The following is a 27,954-nucleotide window of genomic DNA, read 5'->3' as shown; positions in this document are numbered from 1 at the left end:
AGATTTTTTGGACACTACAACCTAGGTTCTTACTCTTTACCCTGTAATTTCTATCTTTCCACCTATGGGACATGTTGCTGCCTATAGCTGATAAATACAGGCTCTCTAATGGACCCAAGAAAAACTCAAAAGAACCATAAGCTCTAAGATTGTAATGCAATCTCTAACCATAAGTAAAACCTATGTATATTTGGAAAATCTGATTGCAGAAGCCCTAGTGGAAATAAAAAGAGAGAAATTCCACTTTCTGGAAACTTCTTCTGCAGAAATATTCACACGTGTGTACAAAATTATATATATGAAAATGTTCATTGTAGCACTGTTTATGAAAGGGAAAAGGGGGAAATAATCTAATTACCTTTCAGTTCCATAGGAGGTAATTTAATTATTATACAGTTACACTATAGAAGAATTGGAAAATTGTTGTTTCTTTTTTTTTTAATTTTTTTACAAAAGTCCATATAGTAAATAATTTAGGCCCTGCAGGTTGTGTAGATTTCTGCCGCAACTACTCAACTCTTCCACTGTAGGGCAAAAGCTGTGTTTCAATAAAACTTTATTTAAAAACAGACTGCAGGCTGAATTTTGCACCTAGGCCATGGTTTGCTGATTCTTGTTATGGAACATTACATTGTTGCTTAGAAAAAGACAATAGAGGATATGGTAGGAAAGCTTCAAAATATTAAGTGAAAACAAGTTGTGGGCAGTATGTATATTTATCTAATATCTAATCTATTAATCTAATCTAATAATCTAATAATCTAATCTAAATATCTAATCATATTTATGTAAAATATACTTATGGCTATAATGCACAATACATTTAATTGAATTCTTTCCATACGGTGTGTTGGCAGTACATCTTTACATGATTGGGAAGTCCCAACTTAACAGGGGTCAGCTCCAGGGAAGGAAGAGAGGGTAAGTGGGTGGGACAAGGTTAAGGACAGTGAAGGAAAAAGTTCAGTTTTTACCTCAAATAGTTATTACTTTTGTAACAATAAATAAAAATTAAAAACTGGGAAATGCCTAAATAAGAAAAAAGTAAAATATCAGGAAAGGCCTCTCAGATCTTACAGATGAATGGAAAAACCACCATAACGTCAGCTGTTGGGAGTGGAGGTGGACCCTTTCTGCTGTTTTCAGTGTTCAGTGTGAGCAAAGTACTCAACCCAACAAGTATTAATATATTCGAAATTCTCCTGATTGAATCACATGAGATCAGGGTCATGGTCTGAGATCTTTTTGTCAGTAAGGAGGTAATCATTTTCCAAGTCAACACCTCAGTATTTCATGCTCATACTCTTTGCATCCCATAGTCCCTTTCAAAATCAAGATTTTGGTGGTAGAGCCTGAAATACGCCCTCAAAATATTCAGGTATTGAAGTCCTGACTCCCCAAACCTCAGAATTTTACAGTATTTTGGTGGTAGGATCCTTAAAAATGGCAATTGAGGTAGAATGAGCTTATTAGGGAAGGCCCTACTCCAATATGACTGGTGTCCTTACAAGAAGGGGAAGTTAGGGCACAGCCATGGGCAGAGGGAAGGCACTGTGAGGACCCAGGGAGAAGATGACCATTCAGCAGCCAAGGAGGGGGGCCTCAGGAAAAGCAATCCTACCTTCATCCCAGGTTTCTAGCCTCCTGAGAAGAAATTTTCTATTGCTTAAGCCACCTAGCTTGTGGCACTTTGTTATGGCAGTCCCAGAAAATTAATATTATTGGTCTAGAAGAAACAAATACTTGATCATCTTTTCATGTGTGTGTGGCCACATGCCCTTACAGGATTCTGCCCTGTCTGGTAGGTGGGCTGTGATCTGAAGGTAATTAAACCACAGTGAACGAGCGCTGCTTGTCACAGAACCCACACGTGACTGGGAGAGGGCTGCCGCGTGGCCCAGCTGCTGTGTGATGATCACTACCTCTCTGTCTCCTCATCTGTAAAGATCCCGCTGCTCCTATTGATTTGTTTCACTGCAATCAATACTCAGTGGCAGACTGTTCTAGGAAAAGCTCTGATATAAAGGCTGAAGAGATGAAAAACATGAATCAGAGCAGCTTCTGTCCTCAAAGAGTTTATGTTCAAGTTAGGGGACAAGGCCCAAAGCAAAGACTAGCAATACCATGTATCACTACAAGCTCAGCCCTGTGCTGGGTGCTGGAGAGGCAGAGATGATGAGGGATCCTTCAGCCTGGGAAACAGATGTCTCTGCCCTGTTGGCTAAGTGCCGGCAGAGGAGGACACACACGGATGCTAGGAGCAGTGGGAGGGGACTAAGTCAGCCTAAACAGCATTGACAGGAGGAGAGGGGGTGTCAAAAAGACCAGCTAGAGGACATGATGCCTGGGTGTCTTAACTGGGCTGTCACAGCAAAATACACCCAGTACAATACCCAAGTCTGGGTGACTCAAAGAATTTTGACAAAGTTATGTTCTCTCAGTTCTGGAAGCTGGAAGTCTAGGAGAAAGGTACCACCAGGGTGGGTTTCTGATAAGGCCTCTCTTCCTGGGTTGCAGATAGCCACCTTCTCACCATGTCCACACATGGGGCCTTCTCTGTGCGTGTGGTGAGAGAGAGCTCTCCCGTGTCTCTTCTTCCTCATATAAGTATACCAGTCCTGTTGGATTAGGGCCCACCCTTATGACCTCATTTGACCTTAATTACCTCCGTAAAGGCCCTATCTCTAAATATAATCACATAGGTGTTAGGGCTTCCACATATGAATTTTACGGGGATGCAATTCAGTGCATAACACTAGGTAAAAAGGTAACCAGATAGGAATATAGGCAAGGATATTCCAGAAAGAAGGAACTAACTTTATGAAATCTCAGAAGAAAAGTGAGTGTTGTGTGTGTGAGTTTTAGCCTAAACATAAGGTATACAATGAAGCAAAGTTAGAATCAAGGCTCATTGGATCTCAACAGATTAAAAAAAAAAAAAAAAGTGTCCTGAGAGGTGTAAGTCAGCAGTCGCAAAGTGGAGATTCAAGCTCCACTGTGTCTCACCTTGAAGTCCATTTTCTTGCAGTGTGTCACTATGTTGGGCTTGGTTGTATCAGCAACTGCAGTGCAAAGCAGTGTATGAATAAGGCTACTGAAAAGTGCACTTAGTCAGAGAAGAGTTATTTGGGGGAATATTGGAAGCCTTTGTAGAAGATGTAGTGATAAATGGGCCTTGGAAATGGAATTGGCGCAAGAGGAATGAGCAGTAGAGTGGGAAAGGGTGAAATAAGGATATGCGGATAGAGACATAGAGGGGAAAACTGGAGCTATGTCATGTAAACAGGACTGAGCAAGTCACCTGTTATGGCCTGAATTTTGTGCCCCCCCCAAATTCATATGCTAAAACTCTAAGCCCCCATGTGGTGGTATATAGAGGGAGACCTTTGGGAGGTGCTTTGGTCATCATGGTAGACCCCCTCACGAATGGAGCTACTGCTCTTACAGAGGAAACCCACAGGGCACCCTGATCCCTTCCACCATGGGAGGACACAGCAAGAAGACTGCTAACTGAAAGAACACCCTCACCTGACCAGGCTTGTACCCTGGCCTCAGACTTCCAGCTGCAGACTTCCAGTCGCAGAAGTCTGAGAAACGAATGTCTGTTATCTTGTTAGAGCAGCCTGAATGAACTAAGACACTAGAGGGACAGTGGCCTCTCAGGATGCACTCTAGAGGAATTCCTCCCAAAGACCCTCTTGTTTCCCTGAAACCAATACTCATGATTGATGAGAGATCATGCCCGGGACTCACAGAGCCAGCAGGCAGTGACTCACCCCAAGGCCGCCTTCTCTGATCCTGGAATCGGGTCATACTGGCTGCAGTCATTTTCCAGGATCCTGACGTCTTCACAGTCGTCCTCGTCAGAGCCGTCCAGGCAGTCCTTGTCTCCATTACACACCAGGTGGCGTTTCAGGCAGCGACCTGAGCAAGGAGAGGCAGTGGATGCTTCTAGAGCCTCCAGGTCTCCTCCCCCTCCCTCATGACCTGTATCAGTTCAGTTCAGTTCAGTCGCTCAGTCGTGTCCGACTCTTTGTGGCCTGCAGCACGCCAGGCCTCCCTGTCCATCACCAACTCCCAGAGCTTCCTCAAACTCATGTCCATTGAGTCAGTGATGCCATCCAACCATCTCATCCTCTGTCGTCCCCTTCTCCTCCCGCCTTCAATCTTTCCCAGCATCAGGGTCTTTTCAAAGTCAGCTCTTCGCATCAGGTGGCCAAAGTATTGGAGTTTCAGCTTCAACATCAGTCCTTCCAATGAATATTCAGGACTGATTTCCTTTAGGATTGACTGGTTGGATCTCCTTGCAGTCCAAGGGACTCTCAAGAGTCTTCAACACCACAGTTCAAAAGCATCAATTCCTTGGTGCTCAGCTTTCTTTATAGTCCAACGCTCACATCCATACATGACCACTGGCTCTGTTCCATCTCTGAAACAGCCCTTCAGTCCTCAGTGCTGTCAAATCCCCCTTTAATCCTCACTGCCTCCACCCTCCTCCCAGCCTCGCTGTCTCCTACCTGCAGGCCCTCAGCTCAGACCCTGCCCCAGGCTCCTCCTCTCTACTCAGTCTCCACATCATAGTCCCAGGGATCTAAAATGCTCTGCACCCTCCAGAGTCTCCCCATTCCTCTGTCTCCAAATGCCACCATCTGGTCCCCAGTTAAAAACCTGGCCTATCCCCTGCCTCTCTTCCCAAAGCACTTATTTTGGGTTGATTGCAAGTCCCTAAACCCTTGTGCTTTTGCACATTTTGTCTCTTAGCAAACTTGTTCATTTTCTAAGTCTCAGTTCAAGTACCATGTTGAATCCTGCCCTGACTCTCCAAAGCAGATTTAGGCAACCCTGCCAGAGAATCTGTACATTGGGCCCTATACATACACTCATTACACTGGCTATCACAGGATATTGTCACTGATGGCTTATTGGTCTGTCTCCCAAAGAGTCTAGGAGTACTGAGGATCAAGCACATGAATTTTTTTTCTCTCTGCATCACCAGCAGGTAGCACATTACCTGGTCATCATATGCACTCAATTAATATTTATTCAATGAATGGATGGATGTGTGAATTGTACCTTTTTCAAATCAACATATGTTCCCAAAAACTTGCATCAAGATTACTTGGATTGCTGGCTTGGCTTCAAATTCAGGTTCCTAGGTCCCATCTAAAACTTCCAGAATGATAACTTTCAGGGCTCTGGAATTCTGCATTCTAACAAGGTCCTGGAGAACTGTTTTGTACATTAAGTTTGACAGGCACAGCTGTTATCCTGCTGAGATGCTACTCACCTGTCTCCTTACACTGGAAATCCTGTCCACACTGTGCTTGACTCAGACAAGCTGTGGGACTGTGACAGCTGGCTTGGTCCCAGACATTCCCACTGCAGATGGTTCCCCCAAACTTGTTTGGCTGCAAGAGGCTCCGGTATCTGTACTAAATCAGATTTGGAAACAGACACATTCATTGTCTTATCAATCAACCGAGATTGGTGCAGGCAGGTCTCAGGCTCAACATAAGGAATGACTGTCTTAATGATTGAGAGCTCCCTGCAAAGCTGTCTTTTGAGGGGATGAGTAATCATAAATGGTGATGTTCAACCAGAGGTTGTCATCAGCTGGAATATTGAATTAGGGCCTCCAAACATCAAATGAGAAGTTTGGACTAGGTATTTCTAGGGTCTTCCTCCTTGTCAGGAAGGACCTCCATCTTCCCTTTCTGAAAGCACCAGTTAGTACCTATTCATCTTTCAAGACTCATGGTTTATCTTCTTGGGAAAAAAACCTCTATAACTCAGTAATATATTCTCAGTTCCCCTGAATCCTCTCTCCTAGCACTTGTCATACAAGGTTGTTATTGTCTACTTCTTGTTTTACCTATCTCCTTATTTTAGGAACAATTTTCATATGGGGTTAGGGCTGCCAAAGGGAGGACCGTGTCTTATTTGGCTTCGTATACTTGGCATTTGATCTATGATGCATTGCATGGGAGGCACTTTTAGAAGATATTTATTGCTTCTCCTTTGTAAAATTTTTTTCTGGTCATGGCATCTCCTCTTTCCTTGTGACATATCTCATATGATTCAGGTAGGGGTGATGTCACCCCCTTAGTCACAGGGTTGTGTGGATATGATTGAGGCAGGGAAACCAGAGCCCCATATCTGCCAAGTTGCAATGATTGGTTCATGACTCAGCCTTATGGCAATCATAGTCCTCTCTGGGAATTTTCTTTCAGAACTTTTGGAAAAGACAGTTCCTTTTTAGCTGAAGCTGCCGGGTATCAAGTGGTCATGTTGCCTACAAGGTAGAAAGAGCCCATGCAAGAGGTCGAGAGACAAAGAGAGCTCTGAAGACACCATCTGAGCCTCTGTGTCCAGCTTTGACTGCAGATGAATAAATACTTACTGAAGAAAGGACAGAAAGAATAAAATGCATACCAATCTTGGGCTCGATGTTTTTATGTTACTGTTTTCTATAGGGTGTACAGTATGAGGTACTAGTGTATAAGGAGGAAGCTGAACAGTGAGATATTCCAAGAAATTGAAGTTCCATCCCCGTCTTTGAGAAGCTCAGAGTCTAGTTGATGAGATAAAAAATATAACAACACAGAACATGGGGGTATATGAGTGTCAGTCAGCACCATATTTTCTGCTGCCTCTTACAGCCCACAGGCCCTGCCTTCAAGATTGTAAGTAAGTAAATAAGAAGGCAATGACTTGAAAAGAAGAGAATCGAGTTCCTGACTCACTGTCTACAGTATCAGTGCCTGGTACTTTCTGCCTCAGTTTCCAAGTCTGTAAAATGAGGTGGTTGACCTAGTTGACTTCATTAATCATAACTACTAATGATTCCTCCACCTGTGTCCTATAGTTGGAAGAGCAGAGGCATGAAATTAGCCCAAAATTAGACCCACTTGGGTTCAAACCCCAGATTCACTTACCAACTGCCCATGAGCAAGTCACTTATCTTTTCTGAGCATCTGTTGTCTAATATGTAAAGTGGTTGTGATGATACCTTAGCTCAAAAGGGTTTTGTGAGAGCTAAGCGAGAGGTCTGAGACCATGCAGCCTTGTGCCTGGCATATCATTGGTGCTTCATAAGCAGAAATGTTTTCTACATCATTACCATTATCAATTCAGCCTTTTCCAGATGCTTTCAGGGATGAGTACAAAGCAATGTGACTTCCTGTCTCTTTCATCTTGCTCACATCTGCCTACATGACTGCTCCTTAGCAAAGAGGCAGTTGTAGCAAAAAGAAGTGAGGCTCCAACCAGTCCATCTGCCTTTCATGCCTGTCAATAACAGCGATGGCAGATCTGTAAACTTGATGGGAAGAGATTATAATTAACGGTCAATGTGGGAATATGAAGATATTTTCAGTGTCTACCCTCATTCTTGTTCCACAACGCAGTAAATACAAGAGAGCTTGTCATACCAATATAGAGCCAGTTCTCTTCTCTTTCTTGCCCTTCAAAAACATTCATCAATTATGAGACCTGCAGTTACCAATGTGTTGATGATGATGATGGTGGCTACCAGTTATTGAGTGCTTACTATTGGCTAAACACTTTACATTCTTTTAAAAAATATTATTACTTATTTAGCTGTGCCTGGTCTCAGTTGCAGCATATGGGCTCTTTAGTTGGGGTATGCAAGCTCCCAATTTGTGGCATGAGGGATCTAGTTTCCTCTGTGCAGGCTTGAGGGCTAAGTCACTTCAGTCATGACTGACTCTTTGCGGCCCTGTGGACTGTAGCCCACCAGGCTCCTCTGTCCATAGGATTCTCCGGGCAAGAATACTGGAGTGGGTTGTCATGCCTCCTCCAGGGGATCTTCTCCACCCAGGGATTGAACCTATGTCTCTTATGTCTCCTGCATTGGCAGGCAGGTTCTAGCACCACCTGGAAGCCCCCTTGTTCCCTGACCAGGAATCAAACCTGGGTCCTGTGCACTGGGAGTGCAGAATCTGAGCCACTGGACCACCACGGAAGTCCCTCTACGTTGTTTATCTCACTTCATTCTCACAAGTCTAGGAGCTTACATTCTATTAATGATCCCATCTTAAACTGGGTTAGAATTCCAGTTCTGCAACTCACAGTGTATGGGTCACTGGATAAACTCCTTAATTCCTCTGACCTTCAGTGTTCTCATCTATAACATGAGAGAGATCTGAGAGTGTTCTGAAGATTAGTGATCACACAGGTAGAGACATCGGCTCTCTGTTCCATTCTGGTGTGTGCCCAGTAATAAGAGCTGTCAACTTTGTCATCATCCTTGTAGCTGTTGGACTACTCTGGAACAATTATGACTGAGAAGGTATTGGATTAGGTAACCACTAATATCACTCACTACTCTCCATATAGCTCCAGGAGAGCCATACAGTTCAGATTCATGGGTATTTTGGAATCAAACCAGCCAGATTTTAAATTGAGGCTCTGCTGCATTCTTAATGGGCAACCTAAGCAAAGGGGAGGATGGTATCTATCTGTATATCACCCACTACTGGCTGCCAAAGTCAAATAAGAAGATAATTTATTTAAAGCATTAGCACAGTCCTTAGTCTACAGAAATTATTCAATAAATGGCCACTATTATTGTCATCAACATCGTTCCTGTGGTTTCTATACTTGGAATGATGATGCAGGCATCACGTTCATTCCCACCCACTCCCTAGTTTCTAGGGAAATAATGAAGAATTATGAAATAATTATGAAATAATTATTTCATTATGAAATAATGAAGACATTGTATTGCAGACAGGTTGATAAGGATACTCCCCCAGGGACTGCTCAGTGCCATTGCCCATGGTTGGTATCATTAAGACATAATTTTCTTTTCTACCTAGTAGACAATGTTTATTTTCAGAAATGCACATCTTTGGGAGATTTTGAGAGGAAGAAACATAATAATAATTAAAAAAAACTCAGATGGCCTTTCAATTAAATAGTTAACAGAATCATTTTAAGAATTACCTTAAAGACACGACTTTTTGAATCCCTAAGAAAGTAATCAATGAAGATGGAAACTGTAAGTCATTCATCTGTGCTATCTGCTATCTAAACTGTAACACAAGAGAAAATTGTAGCTTTAGGATGTTATTTCAATGTATAATAGGTTGAATAATGGCCACGCAAAGAAATCAAGTCCTAATCCTTGAAAGTAGTAAATGTTACCTTATTTGGGGAAAGGATCTTTGTAGACATCATTAATTTGGAGAAATTACTCTGGATTATCCAGGCGGACTCTGAATGCCATCACAGTGTCCTTATAAGAGGAAGGCAGAGGGGGATTTCACTTATACACATAAGGGAAGCACACAGAGGGGAGGAGTGATGCAGACAGAGGAGCAGAGATTGGAGTGAGCAACCCCCAGAAACTGGAAGAAGCAAAGAACAGCTTTTCCTCTGGAGCTTCCAGAGAGCACCTGACTCTACTGACACCTCGATTGCAGACTTCTGGCCTCCAGAACTGTGCGAGAATACGTTTCTGCTGTTCTAAGCCACCCAGTTTGTGGCATTTATCACAGCAGATTCAGAAAATTAATCCAGAATGTCAAAGCAGAATGAGAATCGGGGGCCAGATATTTTTAAACCGGAATGCCTAAAACTCTTTGGCATATCCCAGAGGTGGGAGAGGCAAGATAATAAATTTTAGCCTTCAGAGTCAAATAAACTAGGTCCAAATGGTGTTTCCACCACTGTCATCAGATCTTCCCAGAGCACTCTCCTGTCTCACTGAGGAGGGGGCTGGAGACAGGAGAACCATTCGCAGACTCTGTAACAGGTCAAATGAGAAAAGAGCAGGGCTTGATTCGGGGCAGAGGGAGTAGGGGTAGAGAGGAGGGCACAGGAAGGAAACCGCTCACATTTATTGAACACTTGCTATGTGCCCTGGTGACTCAGCCAGTAAAGAATCCTGCAATGTGGGAGACTGGGGTTCGATCCCTGGGTTGGGAAGATCCCCTGGAGAAGAGAACAGCTACCCACTCCAGTGTTCTGGCTTGGAGAAGTCCATGGACTGTATAGTCCTTGGGGTCACAAAGAGTCAGACAGGACTGAGTGACTTTCACTTTGATTGTGTGCCAGATGCCATGAAAAGCATGTTTGTATGCATTATTCTTTGGATGTTCTCAAAATCCCTATGATGTACATACTGTTCCTCCTTCACTTACAGACTAGAATCAGAGGCACAGAGAAGGTAAAACATATGTCCAAAGTAACACAGCAATTAAGGTGCAAACCAGAATCTAAGCTGTTCAATCAAAGCTGAAACACAGGCTTGACAGCAAGAGACTAGTAGACAAGGCTCAGCAGTGGTGTGCCACGTAAGGGGCTGCGCCCGCCCTGTGTCCAGTGAAGGTGTGTGTTATCTCCAGAGATTTTAAAATACTAAGAAAGCAGAATAGAGTCAGTCTTTTTACTATATCACTGATAGGCCAGTGATTCTGCACAAAGACAGAGCTGTAATACTTCTCCCTGCCAGAGCAGAGTGCGCCCAACATCCCCCTTATGCTGCTGAGTTTAGCAATCATTTTGGACTAATTAAAACCACTTATGTGGGCAAGATAGATATACATCTGTTCATTGGGCGTGTCAGCCTTTTTCAGTGCATGAAAGTGAAATCCTCAGAAACACCCTGTGTGGCATGCTTTGGTTTATCTCAGTTTTCCATAGGTCATGGACAGCTTGGCATTTTGTTCCCAAGTCATTGGGCCCTCCAGATGACTCTCACTAGAGGGCAGTAGGTTGGCCAGGACCCAGAGGGGCCAGTGGGGATCAGTGTGCCCATGTCTGGAAGGCTACTTTTTTCCATCTAAGCCATAACATACATGTCTGGGTAGCCTCATCCAAATGCCTTACAAACAAAATCAGAAGAAGCAGAAATATGTTCCACCGTCATGTGTGTATGGCTTCTGAATACCTATTTCTAGACCCATTTTCTCCCCAGACTTCTAGATGTATAGTGCCAACTGCATATCCCCATTTGAATGCATACTACACAATTCAAATGCCAAATGCTCCAAAATTGGTTAACATCTCACCTTTTTGTCCTGGCATGGAAAGCAGTCTGTCCACTCTGCCCAGTTGTCCAGCTGGCAGGAGACCGCTGTGGGGGTGAAACTCTGAACAGCTCGACTGACTCTCCTAAAGAGACGGAAGACCTCGATTCAGTTTTTAATTTTTTATCATGATCATTTTAATCTTTGTAATTATAAATGTGAAAAGGTGTTTTAATATGATGGCATCTTAATAATATGTAAACAGATGCTGAATTTTTCCCCAGCTTTATTGAGGCATAATTGATAAAAAATTGTATGGTAAATGTATGATGACGGGTGTGATAGTTTGATATGCATATACATTGTGACATGATTATCACAATCAAGGGAAACATATACCTCACCTCCCATAATTACCTTTTTTCCTTTTTTGGTGTGCTAAGACATTTCAGACTTACTCTCTTAGAAAATTCCAAGTGTACACTATGCTATTACTAACTCTAGTCACCATGCTGCATGCTAGAAACCCAGAACTTTTCATCCTGGGTATTGAGAGAGTCGATAAGAAGGCTGATAAGAAGTCCGGGGTCCCTGAGGAGGTGAAAGTGGTCTGGGGCTCTCGAAGTGGAGATAGGGGTCTGGAATTCTTAAGGAGAAGGAAGGGACAAAAATCTTTTCTTTTTTCCTCTTTACATTCCTTAGTCTTAGTCACATAGTTTTTTTCTGATGATTACACAACAAACAACTCAGTTTAAACTCTGTACTAAGGATTATATAACAACAGTGTATTCTGCTTGAGGACAGTTTCTCCTTCCTGAAAACCTCCTGGCTAATCCTGTTATCTTAAAATGTAAATTATGTGAGTGGGTCTAGTAAGATCTTTACAACCTTGAGACTTTCTTTTGATTTATTGTAATAACTAATTTAAAATGTATATAACTCCCTTGTTTAGACTAGCGAGGGGGGCACTGTCTGCCCCCCTTCTGATGTCTATGTCAGAAGCTTTTGCTGTTCCTTTTTCACTTTAATAAAACTCTGCTACACAAACGCTCTTGAGTGATCAAGCCTGGTCCCTTATCCCAAAGCTAAATCTTCTTCGGAGATCATGAATCCGCCATCACTTACCATAAGCTATCACTATGACAGAAAGTTTTTATCCTGTGACCAACCTCTGCCCATGTTTTTCTTGCCCCAAGCCCCTCTATTCTATCTCGGGTTCTATGAGTTAGACTTTTCTTTAGATTCCCACATATGCCTGAGATCATGCAGTATTGCCTTCTTTCTGCCTGGCTTATTTCACTTAGCATAATGTACTTCATGTTCATTTATGTTGTCACAAATGGCAGAATTTTCCCCTTTTTTATGGCTGAACAGATGCTTAATTTTTTAAAAATTTGTACAGGTTGCCCATTGATTTGGGCATCTGGGTACTTGTAGCCACAGAACATGAAACAATATCACAATATATATTCCCTTAACCTTCAAATTATCCGGAAGTAGGAATGGGGATAGAGCAAGGAAATGAGAGGAACGTTCATAAAGGCACAGTTTTTACTTGGAACCCTGGGCTGCAGGGGTATTTCCAATACTTGATTAATTCTATCATCCTTCTTAAAAATTGCATGTGCTGTTTTTAAAACAAAAGATATATGGCCTATTGCTCTTTTTATCCCAATATTTTATTGTGGCAAAATATACATAACATAAAACTTACACTTTACCATAATCATTTTTCAGTGTATAGTTCAGTGGCATTGAGTACAACCATTGTTGTTGTACAACCATCACCAGCTTCCATCCCGAGAACTCTTTTCATTTCCATGCATCACTTTTGAGATGTAAAATTTAAGCAAATAAAAAAAATAACTGTGCATGTTTGCCCTTCAGTCAATCACAGTTTTAAGAAATAAAGAATAAAAATATATTGTGCCTCTACCATATGCAAGGATGATGCTGTACTGCTTCAAAACTCAGTCTGATTATGCCATGAGCTGCTCCTCAAAAGGAATGATGTCCCCCTAGGCTGCAACCCCAGACAGGAAGCTGTAGGATCCTCAGGAAAGTGGTGTTCACATTTATCATTGGTTCTCAAACTTTGGTCCTAGGAACCCTTTATACACTAACATATTATGAGGACCCTGAAGAGCTTTTATTTAAGGGGACTAGACCTATTGATAGTCACAGAATTAAAAATCAAAACTAAGAAATTTTGAAGTGTTTATTTTCCCATTTAAAATCATTGTGAAATTGTTACATGTCACCATGTATATTTATTTAAAAATCCATTTCCAAGAAAAATAATTATTGAAAAGTGTTATGTTTTATGTTTTTGCAAATCTCTTTGATGCCCGGTTTATAGGAAGCAGCTAGACTCTCACCTCTGCTTCTGCATTGAATATGTTGCTTTATGTTGCTTTAATTGAAATCTATGAAGAAACTCCAACATCATACAATTATGTAGTTGAAAAAGTAATGCAGTTGAGGAGTGTTTTAATAGTCTTCTCAGATAATTGTGGATGTTCTTTGATGTTACACCAACACTTTAAAAGCAGTAATTTTTTAAATGTTAGTTGTAGTTGTAAACTGAAAGCCTGTTGGTGAATTTTTAAATTCTCTGTTACATTAAAACTCATTGGTCTGTGTACGCTTTAAATGGATCCAGTACCCATGCATGGGCTTCCCTGGTGGCTCAGTGGTAAAGAATTCACCTGCCAGTGCAGGAAATACGTGCTCAGTCCCTGGGTGGGGAAGGTCCCCTGGAGAAGGAAATGGCACCCACTCCAGTATTCTTGCCTGGGAGATCCCATGCAAGGGGATCTTGGCAAGCCATCCCAGGGGAGCCTGGTGGGCTACAGTCCATGGAGTCTCAAAAGAGTCGGACATGACTTAGCAAGTAAACAACAACAACATCCATACATAATTTTTATAACAGCAAACATTGGAAATTGAGAAAATAATGGCTCCCAGAGTGCATGTATCCTAAAAATATTCACATATTTCAATATAAGATATTTTAAAGTCAAATTTATTAATATTAACAGTGATCTCAAGCTCATAGTAGTGAATATGTTTTCCAAAATTTTAATTTTCTTTTGAAAGCCCAAATTTTGTCATTGGTAACAAATAATGCTATCTGTTTTCCTGGAAGTAATAGGCCCTCTGCTCATTTTTGAGACGATGTCTCCCAATTATCTTAGCCTGAAAAACAGTAGTTTGTCTAACAGTCATTTTGTCAAGTAAAAACAGTGTTCCAGCAAAAAGATATCAACCTTGACTTAACTCAAACAGTTGCTTTTTCTCAAGACAGTCATCATACTCAGGTTCAGTAGAAGTTCTATATGCATTATTTTCATTTGGCCATAAATAATATTTAAATAACAAGTTTTCAAAGATTGTGTTTTAATAAAATTAACAATTTTAACTGTTTTAAGGAATTTTCTAAGTGAAACAACTCCTTTCCTATAAGTTTGACGTCACTGCCTTGATATGTGTCAAGGCCACAGTTGCTTTATTCAACATTAATTTTATACCACCAGGGCAAACATAAACACAGTGAAAAGAGAAAATAATATCTTAGGATTATTGTGAAATTGTTTTGAATTCCCAGATGCTGCCCTCATAAGATCTTGGGGACTGCCTACAGTCTGCAGACCACACTTTGAGAAACTCTGATTTATAAAATGATGTTAGTATAGAACACCAGCTCTATCGTCCTTTCAAAGAAAACTTTAGTATTCAGTTTATCATCTTCCTCTCTACTCCAGTTCCTCTCATCACCCTGGGAGACCTCAGCATCTCTATAGATGAATCACTCAATGCTCTCTGCTCTCAGTTGTTCCTTTTCTTCCTCTTGAGTGACTCTTTTCTCTGTTCCATTATCTTCCATGATTTCATCCTGGACGTTCGCTCTCTGAAACAGCTTCCCTTCCAAATGACTAATTCATGGGTCACCTATGAAGTTATTTGGGGCTCCACAGCCTCTTTTCCTTCTATCTCTATATACTCAAGGATTCCCATGAACTTTTCTTGGACCTCGTTGGGGCCTCCATTGACTCCTAAGCTTTCTCTCTAGCAATAAGATCTCCCCTGTTTTCATTTTCCTTCACAATCAGTTTTTATTTCATGACCCATCATTTTAAAATTGTAATTATGTCCCGAATTTCTGGACCCCACTGTTCTGTTGATCACACCTATCTGGAAACCCAGTCTTGAAAGAATCCAAGTATCTTTCTCCTGGTTAATTAATTCCTAGGTGTCTTCAGCCTCATCATAAACATCAGTTCCTTAGGAAAACATTCTTCAGCACTCTGACTGATGAGATATCTCTCTTCACATGATTTGGTCAATGTTTGCACATTTTTGTCTCAAAACTTAGCACACTTATAATATTTGTATAGTTTCTGCCATCTCCACCAGATCATAAGCTGTATGAATGTGGATACTTGTACTGTTCACGTGTTTGCTACTGAACTCCCAGCACTTATCATGGTGCCAGACCCAGGGAAGGTGCTCAGTAAATATTTAGGAAAGTAAAGAAAAGAAAAAAGGGAGAAAGAGAGAAGGAGAGAGAAGGAGAGGAGAAGGAAGGGAGGGAGGGAAGGAGGGAGAATTAGAGGGCATGGAAAGAATGAAACCAGTTTATGGAAAATAGAAGGACATTGTTTAGAAATTTATTTGAACTTAATTTCCAGTTAGAATCTAATTAAATAATTCTGGTGTCTAGACATTCAGATGGCTCAAAGTTTTGTCCATATGTTATTTTTCTAATAGATTGTCCTAATATTAAAAGTTTGAAGCATAGAAACACGGAGAAAAGCAAGGGTTCTAATCACCAAAAGATGGGAGAGAAGTTACAAGGGCAGAGGTTTGGGAGCAGAAAATGACTACAGCATCAGTTCTGCGTCTCACTGTAGAACTGTCAAGATAATGTCATTGTAAGCCCACAGAGACCGCATTATGATGTCAAAATGGAAGGAAACAGTATTAATGGATGGAAGCAAAAGTTTAGACAGAGCAGTGCTGTGTTGCTGCAGTTTTAAAAGCTTTGTGACATGATGTCTAGACAGAGGCACATACAGTCATGCTATCACTGAAGCAAGGCTACAGAAGGAACACAAGGACCATTCATTAAGTCGTTACAGGGCTCCAACCTTTTAGCCAATATCAATATGACTGGCGTTTTCTCTTATGCCAATGAATTTTTTAATGTAGTTTATTTTTTATAGATTTTGAAAGTCATGCATTCTCCTTAAGAGAACATAGAAAAGATTATTAAAAAAAAAAATTGTCCCAACTTTCCACCACCATTAATTCTGTTTCTTTCCCTTCTTTATTTCCATAAAAGAGTTGAGGTCATACTATTACATTTTTATATGTTTATCTTTCCATTTAATATTATCAGAGAAATATAAATTTTTATGATGACTGCACATTGTTCCATTCCACTAACATTAAACAATTAGAGTATTGAGCACCCAGTTTTTCTGTATTCTAAGTTATTTAGTGAAGATACATCCTGTAGAATAAGATGGCTAAATTGAAGGATACAAATGGTTTTAAAGTTTATGACACATATGGCCAAATGGCTTTCCAAAAGAACTGTATCAATTTTTCAATTACTTAAGGAACATTTTTTTCTGTTTATTTATTTTACTTTACAATATTGTATTGGTTTTGTCATACATTGACTTGAATCTGCCACGGGAGTACATGTGTTCCCCCTCCTGAACCCCCGTCCCACCTCCCTCCCCATCCCTCTGGGTCATCCCAGTGCACCAGCCCCTAGCACCCTGTATCATGCATCGAACCTGGACTGGCAATTCATTTCACATATGATAATTTACATGTTTCAATGCCATTCTCCCATATCATCCCACTCTCGCCCTCTCCCACAGAGTCCAAAAGACTGTTATATACATCTGTGTCTCCTTTGCTGTCTCACATACAGGGTTATCATTATCATCTTTCTAAATTATATATCTAAATATATATGCATTAGTATACTGTATTGGTGTTTTTCTTTCTGGCTTACTTCACTAATAAATCTGTGGCCTAGTTAATCTTGGCAAATAGTTTGAAAGCATCTCCAAGCTACTGAAAATTTACTCAAACAGTAAGATTCTGGAGTCTTTGATTCTAGTCTTTAGTTGGCATCTACCTTGCTGTGCCACTCTGAGAAGAACCCAGAGAGGCTTTTAAGTTTTTCATCTACAGAATCAACACAATGAAACATAGTGGTCTGTGTAGGGTTCCTTTCACTCTGCACAATGTGCTCTGTGGAGTACTGCTTCCTGAATTATGCACTAGAGGTGGAAAAGGAAAAGAAGCAAAGTTATCTGGTCAAATAGAGTTGGATAAACCGCATACAACATACTGCTCTTGGAGATGTAAATGTCCAGTAATACTTAAAAGGCACTGAGAAGTTCTGCATTTTAATTTACTTAATCCAGAAGTTACCCAATTTTTGACCATAGGTCATTTTTTTTTTCATGTAATAAGACCATACAGCACAGTTGAAGAAACACTGATGTAACAGAAAGGGGTTTAGAGTATACCAAAGATGTATATAATCCAGATTCTGCTATTTAAAGCTGAAAATCAGAGATGGTAAAAACTTGTGAGACTGTTTTTAATATGGGAATAAGATTACATATGCAAAGCCCTAAGCATCAGCCTGACATGCATGCTAGTTTCTTCTCTATAACCTTCTCAATCCCAGACATGCTCATCAAACCTCTTCATCTTCATCAAAAACAGATTGAATGCCCACTCTGTGGAGTGCCAGAGACTAGTGATATGCTTCCCACCTGCCTTTTTAGAGGGTGACATATCGGGCAAAAGGCCTAAAACCTGGAATTGAATGTGGCCATCTTAGCAATGTAGATCACAGAATAATTAATTAGCTACCCATCCCAGGTGAGAAGATCAGAAAGCCCAACCCCGATTACTTCCAGTGGGTCATCCTAATAAATTGGCTATGCTTATATTCAAGGCTGATTGTCACTAATTATACAACCTTGAGCCACTCCCATTCAGTTCCATGGAAATTTACCTCATGAAACAAGTATTGGAAATTTTACTTCCAAAGTGCTGAGTCTCCAGTGACCTCCATGTTGCTAAATTCAGTGGAAAGCTTTCTGGCTTGGTCTTAATTGCCCTCTGTTAACCAGAATTTCCTTCTTGAAATATTTCTTCTCTTGGACTTCTTCAGCACCAGACTTCCTTGCTCCCTTCTTACCTCTGTGGCCAGTTCTCTTTGATGTCCCTGAAAACTAGAATCCTTCAGGGTACAGTCTTGCCTTTTGGCTTTTCTCATTTTTGAGAAAGTAGGATCCATTTCCTGGGCCTCTCATACCATCTGTGGTAATGCCTCTAGACTGAGATCTTCAAGCTTGGAAATCTTGTCTTATTTATTCAATTGTCCCATTTTATATCTCCACAAGTGCCTCTCAGGCATGGTGAACTTAATGGCTCCACGTTTAAACCCTTAATTTTCTTCTTTTAACCTGTTCCTCTCTCAGTTTTATCCATGTCAGTAATCAGAACCACCCTAACACATGCTTGCTCAAGCCAGGTACCTAGCAGTGGTCTTTAATTCCTTTCATCCCCTCACACCCGTATCCAGTCCTTTGGAAATGTCTGTCGGTTTTGCTTTCAAGATGTATCTCCAGTATCTTTCCCTCTGCCTATCTAGACTGCCTTGTCCTAATTTTAGACACCATTATCTCTCACCCAGATCATTGCTTGGCCTCCCATGGTCTGAGATGGTCCACTCAGTTTCCTCCAATCTTTGCTCTGCACAGACACATTTTAAAATGAGAAATCAGATAATACCCTCCCTATAGAAGACATTCCATGTAATTTTTTGTTTGTTTTTCACTACACATAGACTAAAATCCAAATTCCTCATGAAGGTGCCAAAGGATCTCTGTGATCTGGCCCCTGACCACCTTTCTGACATCTTCTTGGGACACAATCCTCTGATCTCATGCTGTCCCCGTCCTGCAGGTCCTTGAACCTGACAAGCCATTTCCCCTGGGGTTCCTAGTGTGTACTGACTTCTCCACTCTCCCTGCTCTTCACATGGTTTCTCCCTCCTCACTATCCTTCATCTCTCAGCTTAAATTTTAACTACCTCCACAGAGAACCCCCCACTTGCCTATTTTTAGATTGCTCTAGAGAAGGTAACAGGCAGGAAAGCCAGGGGTGTGCAAGTGAGGAAATAGGCTGCACGTGTTAGACATTTTTTTCTCTCTCTCTCTCTTAAGTGGCAGAAGGAAAAAGCTACAAGTTTTTTTCCCCCTTCTCTATATAAATTTGAAAAGGTGTCTTTTAAAATTCTATGTTGCCATAACACATACCTGATTCCACCTGAACTTAACTTTTCTCAAACATTGAGCTAACCAATGCATTTTTCTTATGGAAATGTTTTTCTTAAGCTATGTTAATGAACTATGTATTTACCCTAGACTCTGTCTTTAAGTTGGTTCCACCTAAGACTCAGAACCCACTTGACAAACCAGTATGTTTTACTCATACAGTTGTTCTCTTAATCTATGTTAATGAAACCATACATTTGCTTGGAAATCTGCCTTTCTTCAAGATTCATGTCAATCATTTTATGGCCTGGGATGACTCACCTTGTGCCAATATTATCTCAAAATGCATGTTGCGGGTGGGGGATCTGGTGCCACTCTGAGTTTTGAGACATCTCCTTTCTCTAATTAACAGCTTGCTGATAGGTATATAGCATACTGCTAAAGGCTAGCAGGGCGGCACTCTTTCTGCCCCCTTCTGATGTCTATGTCAGAAGCTTTGTCTATCTCTTTTATACTTTAATAAAACTTTATTACACAAAAGCTCTGAGCAATCAAGCTTTGTCCCTGGCCCTGGATTGAATTCCTCTCCTCTGGAGGTCAAGAATCCCAGCGTCCTTCATGGCTCAGCAACAGCCTTTCGCTCTGACATCCTCTATTAAAGGACCCTTTTTGTTTCCTTCAGAGTATTTACCACAATTTTTACTGAAACGTTCAGTTTACATGTTTATTGACTGATTCCATCACTACACTGTAAATTCCATGAGAGGAAGGACATTATCTGTTTTGTTTGCTATGTACCATACCTCTTTTTTTTGTTTGTTTGTCTAGTTACTAAGCTGTGTTGGACTTTTGCGACCCCAAGGATTATAGCCAATGAGGCTCCTCTGTCCATGAGATTTTTCAGGCAAGAATACCGGAGAGGTTGCCATCTTCTTCTCCAGGGTATCTTCCCAATCCAGGGATAAAACCCAGATCTCCCTCATTGTGGGAAGATTCTTTACCACTGAGCCACCTGGGAAGCCCATAAGCATATCTGGAATATGTATTAAATGAATGAATGGAAAGAAATGAATGAATGAATGAGCAGTATCTACTGTGGTCCAGGTACACATAGAATTCCACACAGAACTTCTAGTTCTGACCCTTTTCCAGGTTCTCCTACAATATGCATAACACTCTTTCTTCCACATGGAATAATCACACCCCATCCATCTGCCCAGACTGTCCCAGTTCCATTAGGTCTCATTTCCTCCAGATGGTTTTCTGCATCCCACCGTGCATATTAAGTCTCATCAGTCATGTCTGACTCTTTGCAACCTTGTGGACTGCAGCCTGCCAGGCTCCTCTGTCCATGGGGATTCTCCAGGCAAGAATACTGAAATGAGTTTTTGTGCCCTCTTCCAAGGGATCTTCCCAACCCAGGGATTGAACCTGGGTCTCCTGTCGCTCCTGCAGTTCAGCTGGATTCTACTGCTGAGCCACCAGAAAAGCCCACCTACCCTCTGCTAACATAATCGCACATATGTAGAACCTCCCACACTTTATGTCCACCCCTATACTGCAAATTCTGCAAGGTAGGGGGTCATGACTCTATTGATCACTGTGGTCCCCTAGTGCTGAGCACAGTACCTGGCATATGGTGGGAATTCAATAAAAACTTTCATATGAATATATCATCTCATTCAATCTTATATAATTTAAATTTTATCAGACTCCTGTGGAATATTATATCTATTTTATAGATAAGTAAAACAGATTCAGAGGAAGATGAGATAATGTGCTTTAAAGTTATATTGATAGTAAGTGGTGAAGCAAGAATTCACACCAAGACTTTTTTTGACTCCTTTGAATGAAAATGAATGAATGAATAAATGAACAAATGAATTTAAAAAAAAGTATCTACTGTGTTCCAGGTACACATAGAATTCCACATTGAACTATACATATTTAGAAAACATTCCAATATATACTAGAATAAATTCCATATTGGAAAACATTCCAACATATATTCCAATATGTATTGGAAGATTTTTAGAAAACATTTCAATTTATACTGTGAAGGATTGCTGACAAAAAGGAAATAAAGTAATAAGAGTAGTTTTCTAAAAGCTTACCATGTGTCAGCTTCTATGATCAGTGCTTTATGTGAACTCTTTTAACTCTTGACAAGCACTCATGAAATATGTATTATCTCTATAGATGAGAAAGTTAGCCTTGAAGGGTTTAAGCAACTTACCCAAGTTCCATAGCTACTAAGAGGTGAAGCCAGGATTTAAAACCAGGTTGATCGCACATCAAAGCCCACACCCAATGCTGCTTGAAGTACAGCTAGAGACTAGTTACCCCGAAAGAAATAAAGTGTCCATAGTAATGAGACTCATTTTGAGTCACATCGACTACTGCAGTTGTTTATATTAGCTGAAATTTCATGTAGCCTGAATACATATTGATTTCCAGTCATCTGGACAACTACAGAAAATATTCACATGGCCCTGGCCCAAGATACTTTGGTGAATACTCTGATGCCCATGAAATAAAATAAAAAAGAGGAGAGTGATTTAAATTTCATTAGGCTCCACTGCCTATTTCATCTGTTTAGAGAAACAAACAGACCCATGTAATTATTCTGTATGTTTGAGATCTTCACTTGTATTTCTTTAACCCCCCGCCCCAAGGGACTTATGTTCATTCTTCACTGGTGGAAATGTTAGATTGGAAGTGGTATAAAAGCCTTTGGGTATCTTAATTCCAAATTAAATAAATTTTTTTTACCTTTTAAAAATATTTTTGGAGTATATTTGGTTTATAATATTGTGTTAGTTTCTGGTATATAGCAAATTAAGTCAGTTATACACATACATACATCCACTCTTTTTAGATTCTTTTCTCAATAGATCATTATAGAGTATTGAGTAGATTTCCCTGTGCCGTACTACAGATCCATATTAGTTATCTATTGTATATATAGTACTGTGTATATGTCAATCCCAATCTTTCAACTTATCCTCTCCCACTTACCCCCTCTGATAACTGTTAAGTTTGTTTTCTTACATCTGTGACTCTATTTCTGTTTTGTAAATAAGTTCATTTGTGCTATTTGTTTTAAATGTGGGTATTGTTGCTTTACCATATTGTATCAGTTTCTGCTATACAACAAAGTGAATCAGCTATATGTATATATATTCCCTCTTTCTTGGATCCGTCTCCCATCCACACCCCATCCCACCCATCTAGGTAAGTGGTATAATATGATGTTTATATTTCTCTGTCTGATTTATTTCACTCAGTATAACAATCTCTAGGTCCATCTGTGTTGCTGCAAATGCCATTATTTCATTCTTTTTATGTCTGAGTAATGTTCCATTGTCGGAGACGGCAATGGCACCCCACTCCAGTACTCTTGCCTGGAAAATCCCACGGTTGGAGGAGCCTGGAGGGCTGCAGTCCATGGCGTCGCTAAGAGTCAGACATGACTGAGCGACTTCACTTTCACTTTTCACTTTCATGCATTGGAGAAGAAAATGGCAACCCACTCCAGTGTTCTTGCCTGGCCATTGTATATATGTACCACATCTTTAGCCATTCCTCTGTCGATGGACATTTAGATTGCTTCCATGTCCTAGGTATTGTAAACAGTGCTTATCAAAATGGGTGCTCAGTTTTGAAAAGATTTTTTTTCTGATGGGTGAGGGTAGCAATAATGGTGTAATAATATCGATCTAGGAATTAGAAGGCCTGACTGTGCACTAGGAAGCTGTGTGACTTACATATGAAATTGCTTTGTTTCCTCTCTGGCCCTCAACTGCTGGGGATAATAATTACAACAATCTCAGAGGAAAATAATAAGGGTTGAATTTGTCAATACTCATAAAATGCCTAGAGAAAACAGACTGATTGTTATTTAATATTCCACTTCTCTTTCTGGGACTCAGTTCCCTTATCTGTAACATGAGTAGATTCAATTTGATGTCAAAGTCCTTCCTAATTCTAAAGACACATGAAATAAAAGTGATGGAAGTCGCAAACAATGATTTTAAGAGAGTTATTTTAAGTATATTAAAGGGAATCATAAACATTATGAGAAGTGAAAGATGTCAAAAAAGTACCAAATGAAACTTTTAAAGCTGAAAAATTATAATAACCAAAATGAAAGATTCATTGGATGGGCCAAAAAAAAAAAAAGATTAAATATTGCAGAAGAAAAGATCAGTAAACTTGAAGATGTGATAGTATTTCCAAAATGAAACAGAGAAAAAATACTGCCAAAAACAATTTTTAAAAAAAGAAGAGAGCCTCAGGGCTCTGTAAGATAATATGAAGTAATAGACTATATCTACAGTCAGAAGGAGAGAAGAGAGTATGAGGCAGAAAACATATTTGAATTAATAAAGGCAAATTTCCCCCAAAATTTGATGTGAACTATAAATCCACAGAATCACACCAAGGCACATCATAATCAAACTGCTGGAAATCAATGATAAAATAGTTGAGTCCATTTTTTTTAAAAGTTTGACAACAAAGAATAACAAAGTAGACTTTTCCTCAAAGACTATACAAGCCAAAGATAATGGAGTGATATCTTCAAAGTAATGTGGAAGGGAAAGACGGAACTTTTCATGTAGAATTTCATATTTGTCAAAGATATCCTTCAAAAAAGGCAAGATAAAGAGCTCTTCTGACTAATAAAAATGGGTCATTCTCTCACCAAGATTCATTCTGACCTTAATAAGAAAGGTCAAAAGAAGTTATTCAGGAAAAATAATAATGGTATTAGAAGTGATATGATATTATTTGAAGGTAGGCTGTGATAAGTTAATGATGAATGTTGCAAAGCTTAGAGTAACAGCCAAAATAAATAAATGAAATAGAATCACTAATAAGTGATTTGGAATTAGAAAAAAAAAATCCAAAAGAAGACAAAAAAGGAGAAAAACAGAAACAAAGAACAGATGGGACAAGTAGAAAACAAATAGAAAATTGGTAAACCCAAACCCATGAGTATCAGTAATTATATCTTATATAAGTGGTATAAATACTATGATTAAAAGACAGAGATTGTTAGACTCAATAATAAAGTAAGACCCACCTATATGTTATCTGCATGAGTCATACTGCAAAATATAAAGAGTCAGATAAGTTAAAATATTGGGGGAAAAAATCACCATGCACAACCCAGGGATATGAAGGCCTTTTGTAATGATAAAGGGGCAAATTGTGGATAAACCTGTATATAGATAGATAAGAAGAGAGCTTCAAAATACATGAAGCAAACACTGACAGAACTAAAAGGAGAAACAGATAAATGCAAAATATAGTTGAGGATTGCAGCATCTTTCCCTCAGTAATTGTTAGACAAGGAGGTGAAACTTGAGCAGCTTTAACAACCAGCTTAATGACTTAAAACTGCACCAACAACAGATAAGAACACACTTTGAAGTGCCCGTGAAATATTCACTAAGAGCATATTCTTTGTCGTAAAACAAATCTCAGTAACTTAAAAGGATGGAAAAAATCTTTTAACTTTTTAAAGCAACACACATGCTGAAATATATCTTTTGTATAAAACACATAAAAGAGAGTCATGATTTTTGAGCTGAATATTATAATGTCTTTTCATCAACATTATCTTAAAATATTTTTTCTCAAGCAATTCCGTTTTTCTAAGAATTTATAGTAATGGTGTAATAACACACAGGCAGTATTGTTTATAATAATGGTAAATATGAGCTTATAAAAGTAAATGTATGCCATTAAAAATGTAAATATATACCATCTGTTTTCAATGTTAGTGTTTATATAAGATTTTATTTGAGAAAAATAGTTATTTATTTTGCCATTGTTAAATTTTCTTAAAGTTTGAAATCACAGACTAATCCAAAAGATGCATACTAACTGGCACATTACAAATTTATTCTCATTTTTATCAACCATTGGAGAGAAGAAAATACCCCAAAAAATGACAATAACAGTCACAGAACACCCCTGGTAACAGCTGTCATTGAATGCTTATTAAGTACCAAGGGTCATTTTAAGTACTTTTATGCACTTAATTGTTCCTGTTACTTGCCTCCCACTTTACAGCCCAGAAAACTTAAATAACTTGCCTAAGATCACACAGATAGTACATGCTGGTGCCAGAATTTGAACCCAGTCAAGTTATTTCACCATGTAATTTTGCGTTTGCAAAGCCAGGGTCAGACACTCTGGCATTAGACACAAGACCTTTGATTTCCTACTTCAGCACTTTGCAACATATTTAATTGGTTCTCTTTTGCCTTGACTTCAAATTTGCCTCTTCACTGGTCTGTCTTATTTGATAAGTTCATCAAACATCAAGACTCTTTGTTCATTTTCAAAAAGGATTACAATGATAAGCTTTTATAATTAAGGGTATCTCAGCAGAGATTTCCTTTACCACAGTTCTCTGGCCTTTTATCTTCTAATTATTAGAGATGAATTTTCTGATTTTTCAAAATGGTATTTGCTTGAAATACAAGTTGCAAATTAACTGCTTGTAAAAATGCCTTTCCCCCTTCTGAACTGTTGTTAGTTAAAGGAAATCTCTCGCTTAGCATTTAAAAGCAATAATGATTCAAAATTGAATAATCCAACAAGAATTTTAATAAAATAGCTCTAGTTGAAATTTTCAATGTTTAGGAGAGAGGGACTCCTTTAAAACTATCCCACAGGCAAAATAAGAGGCTCTTTAAGCACTACAAAATACTTGATGTTAAGATTAACAACAACAACAAAAAAAACACATGAAGCCAGTTTGGGATATTCAAGAAAAAGGAAAGCATAAAATGCAGCATACATAGATAAATATCTCATCCATTCATTACTCCATAGCAAAAGGTTGACTTTCTGGAATGAAATGACTCAGTATCTTTATAGTCTCTTGTGTTTACCAAGATAATTTTATATACTTTATCTAATTTTATCCTCCCCCAAACACTATGAGATGTGTATTCTTATACTTCACAAATGGACAAGCAGAAGTTAAATTGTTCAATATCATTCAAGAGAATTATCATTTATTAAGTTGAATATATTTTATATCCAGGATCTTATTTCATGTTCATTAAGCTAATGGTAGAACCGACCTGACAATGCAGGAGACAAAAGAGATTCAGGTTCGATCCCTGGGTTGGGAAGACCCCCTGGAGAAGGAAATGGCAACCCACACCAGTATTCTTGCCTGGAGAATTCCACAGTAGAGTTTGGTGGGCTACAGTCCATGCGGTCGCAAAGACTTGGACACGCCTGAAGCAACTTAGCACAGAACTGTGCTAAGCAACTCCTACAGAAGAGGTATTATCATTTTCATTTGACCAGTCGAGAAACAAGTGAAAAGAGATTAGGCGATTTAGTCCAGATGACCCAGCTCCTAAGGCTTGGATTTGCACACAGGCCTATCTGACACCAAGTGAATGCTCTTTTTACTGACCTGGAGTCCTTCACTGAATTAGTAATAGCATGGAGTCCTTCACTGAATTAGTAATAAAGTTCCATCCTATAACAGCCTGTTGCAAAAAAGACAGCAGCTCACTTCCTGGCTAAGTAACCCTTTAAACTGCAAATTTCGCAGAAGCTTTTGGCCAACTCACCAGTTCACCTTCTCCTGTATGGTTACCCCAGGCTGATAAGTCATCAAAAATAAGAGGAAAAAAGCAGCAGCAAACATCTCATCCAGGAGCTACCAACCTGTATTACCTAGAGAGTAATAAAATTACTCAGGGAGTTGGAATAAAAGACATCTACAGTCTGGGATCTATCTAATGTTTGAAACTAAAAAAAAAAAAAGACAACTCACTTGATTCTCATTCAAATATGGTTAATTACTTACTAGGGTATTGATTAGCCAACTTCCCTAAAATCCTACACACCAAAGGCTACTGCCCCTCAGATCTTTGGAAAAACAATATACACATGGTTGAGGAAAGGAGGATATTTATAATAACCGATATCAGCTGAGCAGAGGGATCTTATTTTCAGAATGAGGCAAAAACCAAACCAAAATATAGCTCCAGAATTCATGATCTTTTCAAGTAGCTCCTGGAATTTCTGAGGTCAGATCAATTTGTTTTATAAGACTGAAATAAGGCTAATACTGGCATTTCAACTCAGACATAAACAGCCAGCAAAATACAGGAAATGCTACTGGTCACATGGGGAAGTTCTCCAATGTATTGCCAAACATCTGGGGTCTGAGAAATGTGAGTAATTGAATGGGCTTTCCACCTCTCATCCAGACATTGGGTATCATTACCATCTTGTTTTTATTTTTTACCTTTTTTTTAAAAAAAATATTGGAGTATAGCCAGTTAACAATGTTGTGATAGTTTCAGGTAGACAGCAAAGGGATTCAGCCATATATATACATGTATCCATTCTTCCCCAAACTCCCCTCCCATACAGGCTGCCACGTAACATTGAGCAGAGTTCCCCTTGCTATACAGTAGGTCCTTGTTGGTTATCCATTTTACACATAGCAGTGTGTACATATTTATCCCCAACTCTCTAATTCTCCCTTCTCCCTATTCCTCCCCCTTGGCAACCATAAATTTATTCTCTAAGTCTGTGAGTCTGTTTGTGTTTTGTAAATAAGTTCATTTGAATCATTTCTTTTTTAGAGTCCACAT

The 27,954-nt window shown here is 39.5% G+C and overlaps 1 protein-coding gene across 1 annotated transcript in view; it reads right to left on the bottom strand.

The window, feature by feature from the left end:
• Positions 1–27,104, bottom strand: part of C8A (complement C8 alpha chain) — a 72,031-nt gene extending 44,927 nt beyond the window's left edge. Inside the window, exons 1-4 of the mRNA XM_086390190.1 lie at positions 26,920–27,104; positions 11,037–11,139; positions 5,288–5,432; positions 3,777–3,924 (exon numbers count right to left, since the gene is read on the bottom strand). Of these exons, the coding sequence (XP_086246316.1) occupies positions 3,777–3,924; positions 5,288–5,432; positions 11,037–11,139; positions 26,920–26,996 (473 nt within the window). The 5' untranslated portion in view covers positions 26,997–27,104. The remainder of the gene's footprint in view (positions 1–3,776; positions 3,925–5,287; positions 5,433–11,036; positions 11,140–26,919) is intronic.
• Between the last annotated feature and the right edge of the window lie 850 nt (positions 27,105–27,954).

Source organism: Bos grunniens, chromosome 3 (genome assembly GCF_055505025.1).
Source record: "Bos grunniens cultivar Pamir isolate PY7600 chromosome 3, Bosgru_T2T1.0, whole genome shotgun sequence".
NCBI classification, from domain to species: domain Eukaryota; kingdom Metazoa; phylum Chordata; class Mammalia; order Artiodactyla; family Bovidae; genus Bos; species Bos grunniens.
The sequence above is the reverse complement of the archived record's forward strand: the minus strand, read 5'-3'. Positions and strand labels throughout refer to the sequence as shown.